The 15,079-nt window shown below is 36.1% G+C and overlaps 1 protein-coding gene across 1 annotated transcript in view; it reads left to right on the top strand.

The window, feature by feature from the left end:
- The window catches only part of HOOK1 (hook microtubule tethering protein 1), a 65,356-nt gene that overhangs the window by 40,820 nt on the left and 9,457 nt on the right, over positions 1 to 15,079 (top strand). The window contains exons 10-19 of the mRNA XM_055138696.1: positions 1,061 to 1,201; positions 3,238 to 3,439; positions 4,452 to 4,562; positions 5,577 to 5,664; positions 5,748 to 5,808; positions 7,670 to 7,810; positions 10,441 to 10,534; positions 12,335 to 12,369; positions 12,917 to 12,999; positions 13,573 to 13,673. Coding sequence (XP_054994671.1) covers positions 1,061 to 1,201; positions 3,238 to 3,439; positions 4,452 to 4,562; positions 5,577 to 5,664; positions 5,748 to 5,808; positions 7,670 to 7,810; positions 10,441 to 10,534; positions 12,335 to 12,369; positions 12,917 to 12,999; positions 13,573 to 13,673 — 1,057 coding nt within the window. The remainder of the gene's footprint in view (positions 1 to 1,060; positions 1,202 to 3,237; positions 3,440 to 4,451; positions 4,563 to 5,576; positions 5,665 to 5,747; positions 5,809 to 7,669; positions 7,811 to 10,440; positions 10,535 to 12,334; positions 12,370 to 12,916; positions 13,000 to 13,572; positions 13,674 to 15,079) is intronic.

Raw genomic sequence — 15,079 nt, 5'->3', positions numbered from 1 at the left:
ACAAGTTCTTAGATGGACATAGTTTATCAGTTTTTTAGGATTAGAACATTTTTGTGTCTTGTTGAATAAATCTTTGTCTATTCCCATACCATGAAGATACTCCCTACTGTCACCTTCCAGATATTTTTAGTTGGACTTTTTCATGTAGATATATTGTCCATCTTGAATTTATTTTCTGAAAATGGCATGAGATGTGGGATCATGTGTTATTTGTTTTTCATTAAGAATACAAGTTTGAGCCTTTGAATTTTTGTCCATTCTTTCTTATTCTGTTTAAGTGGTATGTTTATTAATCCATTTGCTTTTGTATTTTTTTACACAGGTACATTTACATCTATATATTTGCTAAATTTCATATCCTTTGCCCCCTTTTCTGCATTCTTCTGGGTTTGTCATATAATTTTTTAAATATTGATTTTAATCACTTGTCTTTTTAGGGTATTTTTTTGTCACCACAATGTTTTAATTATCCATCTTTTATTTATCACAGTCTACATGAGTTAATTACACTTTACATGCTGTGTACTTTAAAATTACTTTAAGACATTTATATATTTTTATCTTCATCATTTGAATGTATGAGTTCAACCAAACATACCTTCAGAAGTGAAATAAAAATAAAATTAATTTAGAGCATTCAATTTATTTTTTAAGTCTCTTTCAAATTCAGGAGCTGAGGACTTCTTTGGCTAGTCTTTGAATTTTCCTTTTGAATGTGGAGTTTTAAAAACCTAGAAGGAAGTATTGCTGAACTATCATGTCAATAAGAAAGGATGGACATTTCATTTCAAATATTAATTTATTCAGACTGGCAAGGAAAAAGAACTCCTAGACCCTGTGTAAACCCTGATGGTTGACAGAAGGAAAGGGTGGGAGGTGGGGGGAGTAAGGAAGTGGGTTATGTTTTGATGGTGGGAATGTACTGGCACTTTGGTGGTGGGACTGGTCAGACACAGGGGGGTTTGAAGCTAGATCCTTGAAATTCCATTGTATAATTAACTAATTAAAAGTCTGTAAAAAAGAAAATAACCTAAAAGTACTTGTTCTTATTGTACATAAGGCTTGAAGCTGCCAAAGATGATTACCGCGTTCACTGTGAAGAACTTGAAAAGCAACTAATTGAATTTCAGCACAGGAATGATGAATTGACGAGTCTGGCTGAAGAAACAAGGGCCCTGAAAGATGAAATAGACGTTCTTAGGTATGGCATATTTAAGCATAACTCTGTTTCTACTGAGTTATTTCTTAGTCATTTTAGTATTTCACCTTTTAAAAATTTAGATACTTTGATTTAAAAAGTTATTCATAGTTGAGTTTCAGGTAAACAGTTTTTCAGTTTATCATATCACCACTCTCAATGTCCCTCCATCAGTGACCCCCTTTGCTCTCCCAGTCCCAGGCATGGCTCCTTGACAAGACACTTTTAAGTTTGGTTATTGTAGTTTGGAGGGCTGGAGCGATAGCACAGCATTCGCCTTTCACGCAGCTGACCTGTGTTTGATTCCTCTGCCCTTCTTGGAGAGCCTGGCAAGCTACCCATGGCGTATTGGATGTGCCAAAAACAGTAACAAATAAATCTCACAATTGAGAGACGTTACTGGTGCCCGCTCGAACAAATCGATGAGCAACAGGAAGTATAAAGTATAAAAGTAAAGTATTGTAGTTCCAATTGGATGCTTCAGTTTTGTTGGTTCTGCGGTTCAGATACATAGCTACGTTAATACCTCTTCCCCACCAGCGTATTTGGGGCCCCTGCCTGTTACTCTCCACCCATCTCTTCTTTTGTTTTCTTCATTTCCTTTCCTTCCTCATCCTTACTTCTATAGGCCAGGCCCAGAGTATTCCACATTTAAATAAGCAGCTCTTAGAATTATCTCTATCAGTAACATACTGATCAGATTGCTTATCCAGATTCATAAACTTTTATGCTTATTTGATAATAATTAGAGTTAAAAGATAACATTTGATTCTTGGTAGATCAAATGTATATTATATAACACATAAAAGCCAAATTAAACCATATTTCTTATAATTTTGTAAGCTGAGTTACTTTTAAATCTGTTGATCATGTAGTCTTTAGTATCTTGTGAAATTTTTATGTAAAGAAAGGCAAACTCATAATTCACATTTGGCATTGGATAAAATGTAGCTATATAGAGATAAGAGTTCTAACATTTATTTCAGTTATCTCAGATTCTTTTCAGTCTTTGATAATGTAAAATTTATATTTAGCTTCTGCATATAAAATGTTAAGCAGGGTTGGAGCCATAGTACAGTGAGTTAAGGCACTTGCCTTACATGTGGCCTACCTGGGTTTGATCCCTGGCACCCCATGTAGTCTCCTGAGCACCATCAGGAGTGAACCCTGAGCACCACTGGGTAGGCCCCCATGCCCCACCCCCCAAAACAAACCCAAAGTTAGGCAGGCAGATTATACATATGATCTTTTCTGCTCATTTTTCTGATTGACCATTTTGTTATACAATATTTCATGTTTATTTGAAGCAGCCTTTCTTTTACTTTGAACCTGCATATAGCATTCAAATGATTTGGTTTCTTTTTTTTCTAACCCAGTTGGTCCGGTAGCACAAAATTAAATTATATGGAAAGTGGCTTTGCCAGACAAATGATGCATCTGCTTTCTAAGTATATAGGATACTCAAAGCAAAGTTGTTTGTATATTATTTCCAGAGCACACTGTTCTTTAAGTCACAGCGTAGCTCAGGGTGATTTGTTCTTGACAAGCCATTCTTAGCAGATATTGTGCTTGCATTGTGCAGTTTAATAATTTAGGATATTATATTTAAAGATGTTTTATTTTGATGTTCTGAAAAACAGAAAGGTTGAACTCTTTTTTTTTTTTTTTTTTGCTTTTTGGGTCACACCCGGCGATGCACAGGGGTTACTCCTGGCTTTGCACTCAGGAATTACCCTTGGCGGTGCTCAGGGGACCATATGGGATGCTGGGATTCTAACCCGGGTTGGCCGTGTGCAAGGCAAACACCCTACCCGCTGTGCTATCGCCAGCCCCAAGGTTGAACTCTTTAGAGCCTCAGTGTTTTCAAAGTTCTCCCAAGGTTTTTATGCTTCTCTCTTCTCTTGAGTTTCCCCCCCCCCGCCTCCCCATTGTTTCATTTGCTTAATAATTTATTTGGCAGATTCCTGTTCAGCCAGAATAATGTTGTTTTGTCCATTTATTATCTTTCGCACAGTAACGTTCGGTCCTTACTGTTCCAGGACTACCTCTGATAAAGCAAACAAATTGGAGTCAACAGTTGAGGTCTATCGCCAGAAGTTACAAGATCTGAATGACCTTCGCAAGCAAGTGAAGACTTTGCAGGAAACAAACATGATGTACATGCATAACACAGTCAGCTTGGAAGAAGAGCTGAAGAAAGCAAATGCAGCGCGTACGCAGCTGGAAACGTATAAGCGGCAGGTAAGAGATTAGCAGCATTTTCAATCAACAAGAGACTCCCCAGGGCCAGCTCGAGTTCCTGCTGCATCCCGGGCACGAACCCTGGCACTGCACGGTCCCCTGAGTGCTCCCTGCCGTCACCCCCAAACACTGTCAAGCGTAGTCCTACAGCACCACCAGGTGTGATCCTAAAATAAAACAAAAAACAAAGAGCATTTTTAATCCATGAACTGGAAAGAGCACAACTCTTTAGTTTGTTTGATGCTTTAAAATGATAAAGAAGGGCAGAAACATTGCTTGCTAGATCCTTGCCATGATACATATTTTTCCTCTGTAATGTTAACTGACAGGTTAATAATTGAGCTTGTGTTATCTAGGTTACTTAATTTTTCAGTGATCTCTGATCTTGCATTTTGGGTGAATTCTGTTTTTTACTAATATTTCTGGTAATTGATATTAAAATGCTTGCTTATAGCCTTAATTACTCTCTTTCACTATTTTTCTAACAACTTAAAGAAATAACAGGAGGTTATTATCTTTTGCTAAGTTATAATGCAGATTCAGAGATGTTTCATAGTTGAAGGTGCTTATATTGCACACGACTAACCCTGGTTCAATTCCCAGCACCATATATGATCCCCTGAACGCCAGGAGTGATCCCTGAGCATAGAGTTAGGATTAAGCCTTGAGCACCACCAGGTGTGCCCCTGACCAAATTATAATTTGAGGAATTTCAATTTTGTGTCAACTCTTATCTACATGCTATGTTCATGGATATTTAGAAATAAATTGTATTTTTTTCTTTTATGCTTAACACTTTATTACCAGAATAAAATAAATTATAACAACTAAGTTCTTGGCTGAAATCAAGAGGATTAAAGATAGAATAGCCATACACATAAAAATCATTGAACTATATTCTTATGTGTGTTATTGCTAATCAGTCTATTTCCTGAACTTGCAGAAGCTATCATTGGTTACTTTTTATATATATATATATATATATATTTTTGCTTAACTTTTCTCACAAAAGGTCCAGGATCTTCATAATAAGCTTTCCTCTGAATCCAAAAGAGCAGACACACTAGCATTTGAAATGAAGAGACTTGAAGAAAAACATGAAGCTTTGCTTAAGGAAAAGGAGGTAACGATATTAAATATAATTGGCAAATAACATCTCTCAGATTTCAGCTTCCAGTACTATTCTTACTGTACCAGGAATGTAGGCAGTGGCCACCGTTCTGTTTCTCCAAATTCAGGCTGTCCATGTGAAAGATAGACCTGTAAAAATGCACTGTACATTTTTATTAGTTTCTTTCTCCAGGAAAGAAGTAGTCACGGTAGAAGTTCTATATCTCTGTTCATCTTTTTCTATTCTATAATTTTTAAAATTAACTTTATTAAGACAGTCATAAGCTATAATTTATATTTCATAAATTTTACACATTTCAGATGTACAATTTGGTATTTTTTAAGTGCATTCACAGAGTTGTACAAATATTACCACAATTAAAACTTGTAGGCTTTAAAACTAAAATGATTATGGGGTCAAAGAGTACAGGATTAAGGCACTTGTCTTTCATATGGCTGGCCTTGATTTGGTTCCTATCACCACATATGGGCCCCGAATACCTCCAAGAGTGTTCCCTGATCACAGAGCCAGGAGTGAGTCCTGAGTACCAGAAGATATTCCTCAACCCCCTTCCTTCCCCAATAAAAAACAACAATAAAAATGAAATGACTTAATGAAGCCATCATTCTTTTTCAGTAGAATTTTATAGCAGAGATGAGAGAAAATAACAATTAAATTATAATTCACAAAAGATCAATTTGCTTCCAAGCGCATATGTTTAATGTTTTGTTACTCTATACTTTGTATTGCATTTCTGATGCATAATTATAGTCATTTTGTTCAAAGATAAACTAATGGAAAAATTACAAGCATTTATTTTTTGATATGTAGTACATAAGGTCTACTTTTTAAGCAATTTCTGCAAGAGAAAATTTGCTCCTTCATTCTAAAAGTAAATTATTGCGTTAAAAATTGAATAAGCAACAATCATCAAATTAACTGTTTAAGTGAGATTACTGTCAAGTTAAAAGTACATTGCTATGGCCAGAGGTAATATTTTGCTGACATAAACAATTCTCTTGTAAGAGACTAATAGAACAGCGTGATGCTCTGAAGGAAACAAATGAAGAGCTGCGATGTTCACAAGTACAACAGGACCACCTCAGCCAAACAGGTGAATCTCAATCTCTCTAGAAAAGTATTTTGCAGGTGGTAACAATACTGAAAAGGTTAATACATTTTTCTCTTGTTCTTTAGATGCATCTGCTACAAAAAGTTATGAGAATCTTGCTGCAGAGATTATGCCAGTAGAATATAGGTGATTTGTTTTTAATTGTTTATTCTGTTATTGCATTGCGGTTTGTGTTTTGCAAATTTATTAGTCTTCAGAACATTTCATTTTATGAGTCATAGACATCAAAATGCATGATTGTTATTGTTACTCTAGTAGTTTCAAATCGACCAGAAGTAATATTTTGCACTCCAGTTGAGGAATATATTCTGGGTTTCATAGGATGAGCTTTATTGTGTTAAACTAATTTTCTTATCCTTAAGCTTAATGTAAATCTTTTCTCTATATTGCATTTGGATCCACATTGGTGAAAAACAGTAGAATAATTATCAATAATAGAAGAAAGAAGAATTAAGCATTTTAAATAAAATATGAAGTTTAGAGATTTGCACATCTCTTTCTCTCTCTCTGTTTTGTTTTTGTTCATTTGGGGGAGGTTCCCCTCCCTCCATCCCTGCCTCCTTCTCTCCCATCCTTCCTTCCTCCACAGCTGGCTGTGCCCAGGGTTCCCTCCCTCCCTCCACATCTTACTCTGTGCCTAGGGCTTAATACTGGCTCTGTGCTTAAGAATCACCCCTGGCAGGTTTCCGGGACCATTATGTGTGCCAGAGATAGAATTTGCATCCACCACATGCAAGGCAGGCACCTTACCTGTTCTCCCGTCTCTCCAGCCCAAATTAATTTATGTTTTCATATTTTACTTCTTTGACTACTATCATACATTTGACTAGTGTGGCATCCTAATGCCTTTCTTTAACCTTTTTGGTGGCAACAGTTTATTCAGACTCTGTTCTTTCGTCCCTCAGCTTTGCTGAGATATAAATCCCCCCATTTAAAAATCAGCAGTTCAAGGGCTGTTTTGTGTCCCTGGCATGCACAAGGCTGCAGGTCCATTGCCAGGATTGCACAGGCTCCTGAGCACTACCTGGTGCCTTTCTGGAGGTCCGAAGTCACCCACTGACCCAAGTAGCCTCACTCTGTTTAGTGGCTGAGTATTAGCTCGAGTAGCCTCTGAGCCTCCTGAATGCTATTTGGGGGTCTCTCTCCCTCCTCGAATCTGTTTCAGTGGGTTTCAGCATAGTACTTTCCACTCTCTAATGTTAGAACATTCCATCACTCCTGGAAGAGATGCTGCCTCCTCCTTCAGCTCTGTTCTTAGCAGTGTGTTGTGGACATTAAACATAGGAGGAATAGTGCTGCACGTGACCTTTGTGACTTATTTCTTTTACTAACCATAATATTTTCAAAGTTACTGAGTTTTATGTTTGTTATTAAAACATTACCTTTGGTGCTTTACTAGAAGTTCGCTTGCACTTGTTATTAATATTCCAGGATATAAACATTGTTTAAAAACTAGTGTTTATTTACAGTGATGCTTATAGGCATTTAAAATAAAAATTGGGATTAATAAGATTAGTTGCCTTTTAAGAATGGGATTTAACAGGTAGCAGAGTATTACCTCTGTTTGATGTCATTGCTATCATTTTAAAAAACTTGTATAAACAGTCCTTTAAAAATAGTCATGATTTCATTATCAGAAAAGTTTATTTTTCTTCATGTTTCCTAAGACTGTGTATTACTTTTAGTAAGTAGATTCTAGATTTCATAGTGTAATAATTCATCTTATCTAGAGACTTACATTTTAAATATTTAGTGACATATGATATAACCTTATATCATGCACCCTGTATCTTAAAAATTGCCATGTGATTATTGTACCCCAGTGTACTTCAGTGTATGCTGGTAAGTTTTTTCTTAAAACTCTTTATTAGCCTTGGTGGCATTTTAAAATGCCAACTATTAAGTAGATAAGAATGTTCTTTGCTAAAAAAGTTGAGCATGTAAAAACCTTTGGTATTTTAAAATGGTTGTTTGCTTTTAACATCAGGGAGGTGTTTATTCGACTGCAACATGAAAATAAGATGCTTCGCTTACAGCAGGAAGGTACGGAGAACGAACGTATCGAGCAACTGCAGGAGCAGCTGGAGCAGAAGCACCGCAAGATGAATGAATTAGAAACCGAACAAAGGTTTGTGACGGAAATTAGTATCTTCATTACCACACCACAGGAAATATTGCCGTTAAGACACTCATGATTTTCAGAAGAAGTTAAAGATTTTTGGTACTTTCTTCCAACTTAATGATTTTAGGAGACCTTGTTTACCTGATTGCTTAATGTTTTTTCAATTAAAAAAATAGACGTTGTGACTTACAGTCCTGTTAATGATTGGGTTTCATGCATCAAGCATTCCAGCATCGTAACTCCACCAGAGACAGCCTTTCCGCCCCAAGCCTTTGTCCCTCCCTCCCCTCCCCCTCTTCTTACTCTCTCCTTCTCCCAGCCACAGTAAGCTTGGTTCTGTAGACCAGTTCTTAGGTTAATTAACAAATGCCTTTGGCCAGTTATTATTTCCTTATTTTGTGCCTATTCATGACTTTAAGGGCCTTTATCATTGACTGAAAATTTGACAAATGACATCCTGATTTCCTACTGACATCTTCCTACTGCATAAAAAGGGCCAAATAGTGGGGCCAAATTTGCACATCACCTCTCCTTAAATTATTAACTGGTTCTGGGGAAGTTACTTTTGTCTAAGGACAGAAATTGAAGGAGATACTCTTGTTCAGGTTGTTATGAAGATTACAGATGTTATGAAGTTTGCAGCTGTATTTAAAGATGTGATGTACTTCTCTGGTACCAATGGTTTTACTAAAAATCATCATACTGAAAAAGAGAAACCATTTATTTTTGCAGTTCTAATTATATACCAGACACTTTCCCAAACACCTGTTTTTGTTATTAGCTGAAATTTCTCAGTCTAACACTGTGAAGCATTAACTGTGCTTATCTCTTTTGCGGCTGTGGAGACTGTGGTGCAAGAGTGCTAATTAACTTGTCTACTGATACACAATAAATTCTTCATCCTGCATTTGAATCTCTCCCTCATCAATCTTTATTTCCAATCAGTGTTTCTAACCACCATGCTAACCTACCTCTTCTAGATAATATGCTTGCAATAAAGGTATTTGAATTCATTTAACCAAACTTTAAGATCCAGAAAGACTTAGGAAATACCCCCAGATAAACTAACTATAGTTAATAACATTGTGTAAAAAATGCACCTAACATTACAAACTTTTATAATTTATTGCCAGTTACTAGTCCTGGAGATGTTTATTTTCAACTTTAACAAATTGGTATAGAAAGGCATGTGGATAGATAATTATTATATGATAACTATAATGATGGGCATTGTAGTAGATTGGCGTTTTGTGTATTACTACATTTTAAATGTGACTATTCATATAAATTGATAGATACAAGTAGAGAAAGTAAGACCAATATTAACTTGCTGGTAACTTCCAGAGGAAGTAACTCCTAAGCATGGTTTAAAAGAATGAGTTTTGCAAAGTTCAAAATTCATATTAGTCACTAGTTCATCTCTTCAAATAGAAATCCATAAAGAGAAAAATTATGATAAGTACAGAGTGGGCAGTGAAGTGGTTTATAGAAATATGTAATATAGCAAAAAAATTAATAACAAAAATTATTAAATTAAACAATAAGGGATAACACAATATGAATCAATTTTTCTAAAAATGTGAGTGTATATAGGGGTGAGTTGTTGGGGACTGGAAGAACTGATCAAGACTTAAAAAGGAACATTGTATGACTGAAGCTCAATCATGAACAGTTTTGGAACTGTGTATCTCATGTTGATTCAATTGAAAAAAAAAGAAATAACTATTGAAGTGATTCACTTGGAGGGTTACTACTGATTTTTACTTTTCTGCACTTCTCTATTTTCTCGATATGTTAATACAGTCAAAGGAAAAATATAAAATTTCCCTTCCTCACCAAAAGAAACATATATGTACTCTCAGTCACCATTTGAAAATGTTTTATACTAGAAAAGAGGCTTCTGGAAAACTAAAGACATACAGAAAATTTTAGAAAGAAGCCATGAAGTTAATGATAGGTATATAGGGATTATAAAAATATAGTACTCTTCATCCAGTAGTCTGTGGAATCTAAGATAGGAGAAGGAAACCTATTTTCTGGTCATTAAAAAAAAAGAGCCTCTTGGAATTGGTGAGATGGTACAATGGGAACATATCAGGTCCTTGGCTTGCAAGGACCTGACCCAGGTTCAGTCCCTCACACCATGCCTGGTACTCGGAGCACAATCAGGAGTGATCCATGAGTGTGGAGCTAGGAGTAAACCCTGAGCACTTAAAATAAGTATTCATAAAAACTAAGCTGTAGGGAAATAGTGAATCAATTTTGGATAAAATTGTCATTTAAGAAATAGTTCCTTAGGGGCTAGAAACGTAGTATATCAGGTAGGGCATTTGCCTTGCATGTAGCCGACCCGGGTTTGATTCCCAGCATCCCATATGATCCCCCAAGCACCGCCAGGAATAATTCTTGAGTGCATGAGCCAGGAGTAACCCTGTGCATTGCCGGGTGTGACCCAAAAAAAGAAAAAAAAAGTTCCTTTATAATATTCTTTATAATCCTTTATAATAGTCTATTATATGTTATACCATCATGCCACATATATCTTATTTATTATATGTTATGCATTTACATTGCATAACTGCATCATGGCAGCTCTGTATTTTAATGCAAACAACACCTGATTTATTATACAACAGGTTGAGCAAAGAGCGCATCCGAGAATTGCAGCAGCAGATTGAGGACCTTCAGAAATCTTTGCAGGAACAAGGTTCCAGGCCTGAAGGAGAAAGTGTAAGTAGCAAAAGGCTTCATAGTGCTCTTGTGTGTGGGCTCATTAATTGGCTCTGAGGTTCAAAATAATTTTTTATTTAAAAGTGCTGCCCTCATCATTGAGCATGCACCAAATACCGTATATATATGCATAGCAGATGCAGTGATTTTGCCAACTTGAAATCTATAATCATGTTTTGAAAGGTGATTTCTATCCTACTTCAACAGTGGCACCTAAGATTAGGGCAATTCCTCATGGAGAGCGTGCTGTGGTTGAGGCATTTGCTGGTGTCTTAACTGAGGCTGGCCTTAGAGGAAATAAAGCAGCATCCTGGAGGAGTCATTAACAGTCATAACTGAAGAAGTCTAAATAGGGAAAGAGAGAATGAGAAGGTGATTTCTACCAAAAGAACATTCAAGAGTGGATCGTTCTACTCTCTTAAGGACAGAAATCTAAATGCAGTCTTGAAGACATTACCCCTTATTTCTTCCCCATTTCCACACTAAATCACAGCCTTGCCCATGTCTAATGGTTTGTGAGGGCAGAGACGAGAACTTAACGGAAAAATTCTCAGGGCTGGAGAGACAGTTACAGAGGTTGAGGCGTTTGCCTTGGATGCCGCCAACTCCAGATGTGTCCCTTGAAAGGACACCACCAGGAGTGATCCCTGAGCACAGAGCCAGGAGTGACCCCTGAGCACAGAGCCAGGAGTGAACCCTGTTATTGGTGTTTCCTCAAAGAGAGAGAGAAGATCTTAATTTTCAATGTCCTGGCTACTTTCTGGTAGTCTCAGTCTGTTTGCAGAGGGGGAAAAATAGTTAATGGGGAGGGAGGGAATTTAACTCAGCAACAAAGATAGGAATTTCATCCTGTAATCATTTAATGTTAGATACTGATGACGTAGATAGGCTAATAGATGATTTAGACTCATGTTGATAGGGAAGGAAACTAGGGAAAGTAAGTGAAGAGATGATAGGAAGATTGAAAGGGTCGTATTTCTTTTCTGTCTTTTGTGTGCTTTATATCATTTTCTCTTTTTTCCCTGGGGGCTTGGAAAATAGAAATCGTCTCATGCATGGCGGCATCTCATATGTGCATATATACGGTATTGTAACCTCTCTAATACGAACTTTTTTTTTTTTTAGTCATTTTAGGGAATGCTCCTAAAATGGGATCTTTTGGGGGAAGGGAGTAAGTTTAGCTTCGCAGAGTTTAAAGATTTCAAATTTATAATTTTAAACATTTGTATTAGTATCCAAATTATTTTTCAGATTTAAATTCTTTATTCTGTATATAATATAGAGCAGCTATTTTAATTTAAATATTTTAAAGTAAGTGGAAATCTTTCAGTTTTAAGCAAAATTATGTTACTTCATCTTGTTGATGTTAACTTTCAGGTTTATAATTAAAAATTTATTAGAAATATTGCTTTTATTCTTTGTTTATTCTCTTTAAAATGTAAAAAATTTGTATTTTGAATAAATGATTCATCATTTAGGTATTTAAATGTTTGATACTCCTTGATATATCACAGTCAGCTTGCATTTGTTACTTTCAGCATGCTTTTTATTTTTAATGCTTATTTTCAATACATATTTTCAAATATATAAAGTATTTTTCTTTTTGCTTTTAACTTATTTCCTATCCTCCCACTCTCTGCTCGTTGAGTAAAATAAGTGCAAGAATGTTTTCTTTGCATTTAAAAATATTTATCACTTCAAGCAGTATACTCTCAAAGGGGGATAAAGAAACTTTGATATCTGGAAAATTTAACCTTATCTTTACAATTATCTTATAGTAACTTTCTTAAATTTTTATAGTCCAGCAAACTAAAGCAGAAGTTGGAAGCTCATATGTAAGTAAAACTGATTCTTCATTTCAAATATGAAAGGGAAGGGTCTTACAAGCTCCTAGAGTTAATTTTGTATTTTCTGGTTTGTTTATAAAAGCAAGTACAGTGGTGCCAATTGTATGTTTAGCTTTGCCACCAAATAATGAAAGTGTCCAGTCTGTTTGCCATTGATCCCAAATATCTATACTTTTTAGTTGCTGATATTACTTACAAAAGTTGACAGAGCAGACAGCTATCACAACTGGGTATTGTGGAAATGTTTATTTATGTTATAAGACATTACCCTTTTACTTTCTTGAGAAGTGAGCATGGCAAATGTCAAGAAAATGAACATTTTTGGCACCTGCCATGTGCCAGCAGTGTATGTTTTCTCATCCACCCCTTGGTTGGCAGGTATTTATTCCCATTTCACAGTTTTTTTAAAAAAAACAACAACTGAGGGCCAGAAAGTTGACTTCTTCACAGTCCATGAATGTTATGTGGCACAAGCCAGCGTTTAGTCCAAAGTCTTTTTCAACTTCAGAGCCTCCATGCTTTTTCCACTACCTAGGGAAAAACTAACAGAGGTCCATGAAGAATTACAGAAGAAACAAGAGCTTATCGAAGATCTTCAGCCAGATGTGAATCAGAATGGTAGGTAATTCTACTAGCCTGCGTCAGACTATAGTTATGGTCTTGGACAATGCAGAGATACATATATGGCAAATAAGAATCATCGTAGTTTTGAATCATTTAATCAATAGTTATCTAATATTAAAGCAATTTTTTAAAAAATGAATTGATATATAGGAGTATCAAACATTGTAAGATGTAGTAGAATTAATACTATAGAATTGTAACAAATGATTTAAAATCAGATTAAAATGAACTTTAAACATTAAGTAGAAGGAATCCTTTATATTTTTCTTAAGATGGCTGTGTATACACTATGAAATATGTTTGCCTATTGAAATATCCCATAGGAGAAAATTAGTCACAGCAGGTTATAGATTAAAATATAGGGAAAATGTGGTCAAGAACCAGTTGACATACTGGTTGCTCAAAAGTTTAAAAATTCAGTACAAGGAATAAGCTAAAGGTTTCTTAAAAATTCTCACGATCTTTAGGAAATAAACTCTGAGTAATACATTCGTGTGTTTGTGTGAGGATGGTATATTTTAGATAGGCAATAATTGCTCAAGTCCGATTTTTGTTTTCAAATAACAGCCCAAAGGATCAGTGAACTTGAAGCGGCTCTTCAGAAGAAAGACGAAGATATGAAAGCAATGGAGGAAAGATATAAAATGTACTTGGAAAAAGCTAGAAACGTGAGTCTCTCGTCATTCCTAACTTAGACCTCCTTGACCTGCATTCTAATCAGGCCCATTGTCCCCTGCTGCACTTATTCTGGTGTCAGGACCCTGTGACCCTCCTCCCCAACTCTCGCCTGTCAGCAACCTGTGGGCTATCCTTCTCTTTCCTCACAGCTCATCATCTTCAGAATAAAACACACACTTGGCCTGATGGGGCCGGTTACATCAGGGACTGTAGTGACCCCATTAGAAGAAAACAACTTACGGAATCATTTGTTCTCAGAGTGTAAACAGATATTTAGGGAAAGTTTGGCTTTGCAAAATTGTTTTAGTGTTTAGTGTTGATTAGGTGTTAAGTTTACTAGACTTATTATTAATAATAATTTACCAGAGTTATTACTAGAAAAATTATTTTTCCCTGTATTTCATCCTTTTTTGCAGTATCTATTAAGTTCAAGTCTTAGAAAGTCTTTTATTTCCATGAGTAGCATGCATTTTATTTTTTAATAAACTAAGTATTAGAGAATGCAAACAATCTTTTCTACTTACTGTAGGAGGTAATTTTATAAATGGAAGTAAAATATGACTAAGGCATTTGTCATTTTTCTACTTATTTTTTAATATGTTTAATAATTACATTAATTGAAAATAATTGTACAGCAGCAGATAAATGCCAAGATCCTAGGGATATCTGGGTAGAACCTTGCTTCTTGATAACTTGAAATGCCACTCTGGGGCTGTGCGGGCTCTGCTGAGCCCTCTTTCCAAGGCTCGCTCTTCTTCACCAAGGTTTCCTAGGTCACTGGACATCGCCTGACTCTTAGACGAAGACAGCAGCATAGCTTAGCTGGGAGTATTGTCACCAGTCAGGTCTGCAAAGGACGCTGACCATGCCAACTCTCATTTCGCACAGACTCAGCTACACAGGACTCCACGGGGGCAGGCGGGGTTTGGCAAGCATCCAAGCAGTCCAGTTTGTCGTTCAGTTACAAAGCATAAATTCTTTTAGTAGAAAAAATGAAACACAGGAAGACTCCCAGAGACAACTGCTGTTACTTTTTGGTTGTAATTGTTTTTTTGGTAATAGTGCATTTTAGCACTGCACATCATAGCGATGGTTGTGGTTGTAGAACATTTTCTCATGTTATAAAATGTCACTTAATGTATATTAAGTGCCTACTAAGTTAAACTCACGACCATACTTTTAATCTTACTTAGAGGTAACATATTACAATATTTTCTTCATAGTTGAATGGTGACTTAAGCTCTTTGCTGTATCTCCGTTTCTGGCAGGAAGTACCAGGTTTTTCATATTGTTGCATCCCACCCACCTTTGTCCTGCACGATCACACTTAGGAGTTTCAGATGAGATGCAGTTATTTGGGGGCATATTGCCTTCTAGTCTTTCTCCTTTACCTCTG

The sequence above is a fragment of the Sorex araneus genome, chromosome 5 (genome assembly GCF_027595985.1).
Source record: "Sorex araneus isolate mSorAra2 chromosome 5, mSorAra2.pri, whole genome shotgun sequence".
In the NCBI taxonomy this organism is placed as follows: domain Eukaryota; kingdom Metazoa; phylum Chordata; class Mammalia; order Eulipotyphla; family Soricidae; genus Sorex; species Sorex araneus.
Note: the sequence above shows the minus strand (reverse complement) of the source record. Positions and strands in the feature narration are given on the sequence as shown.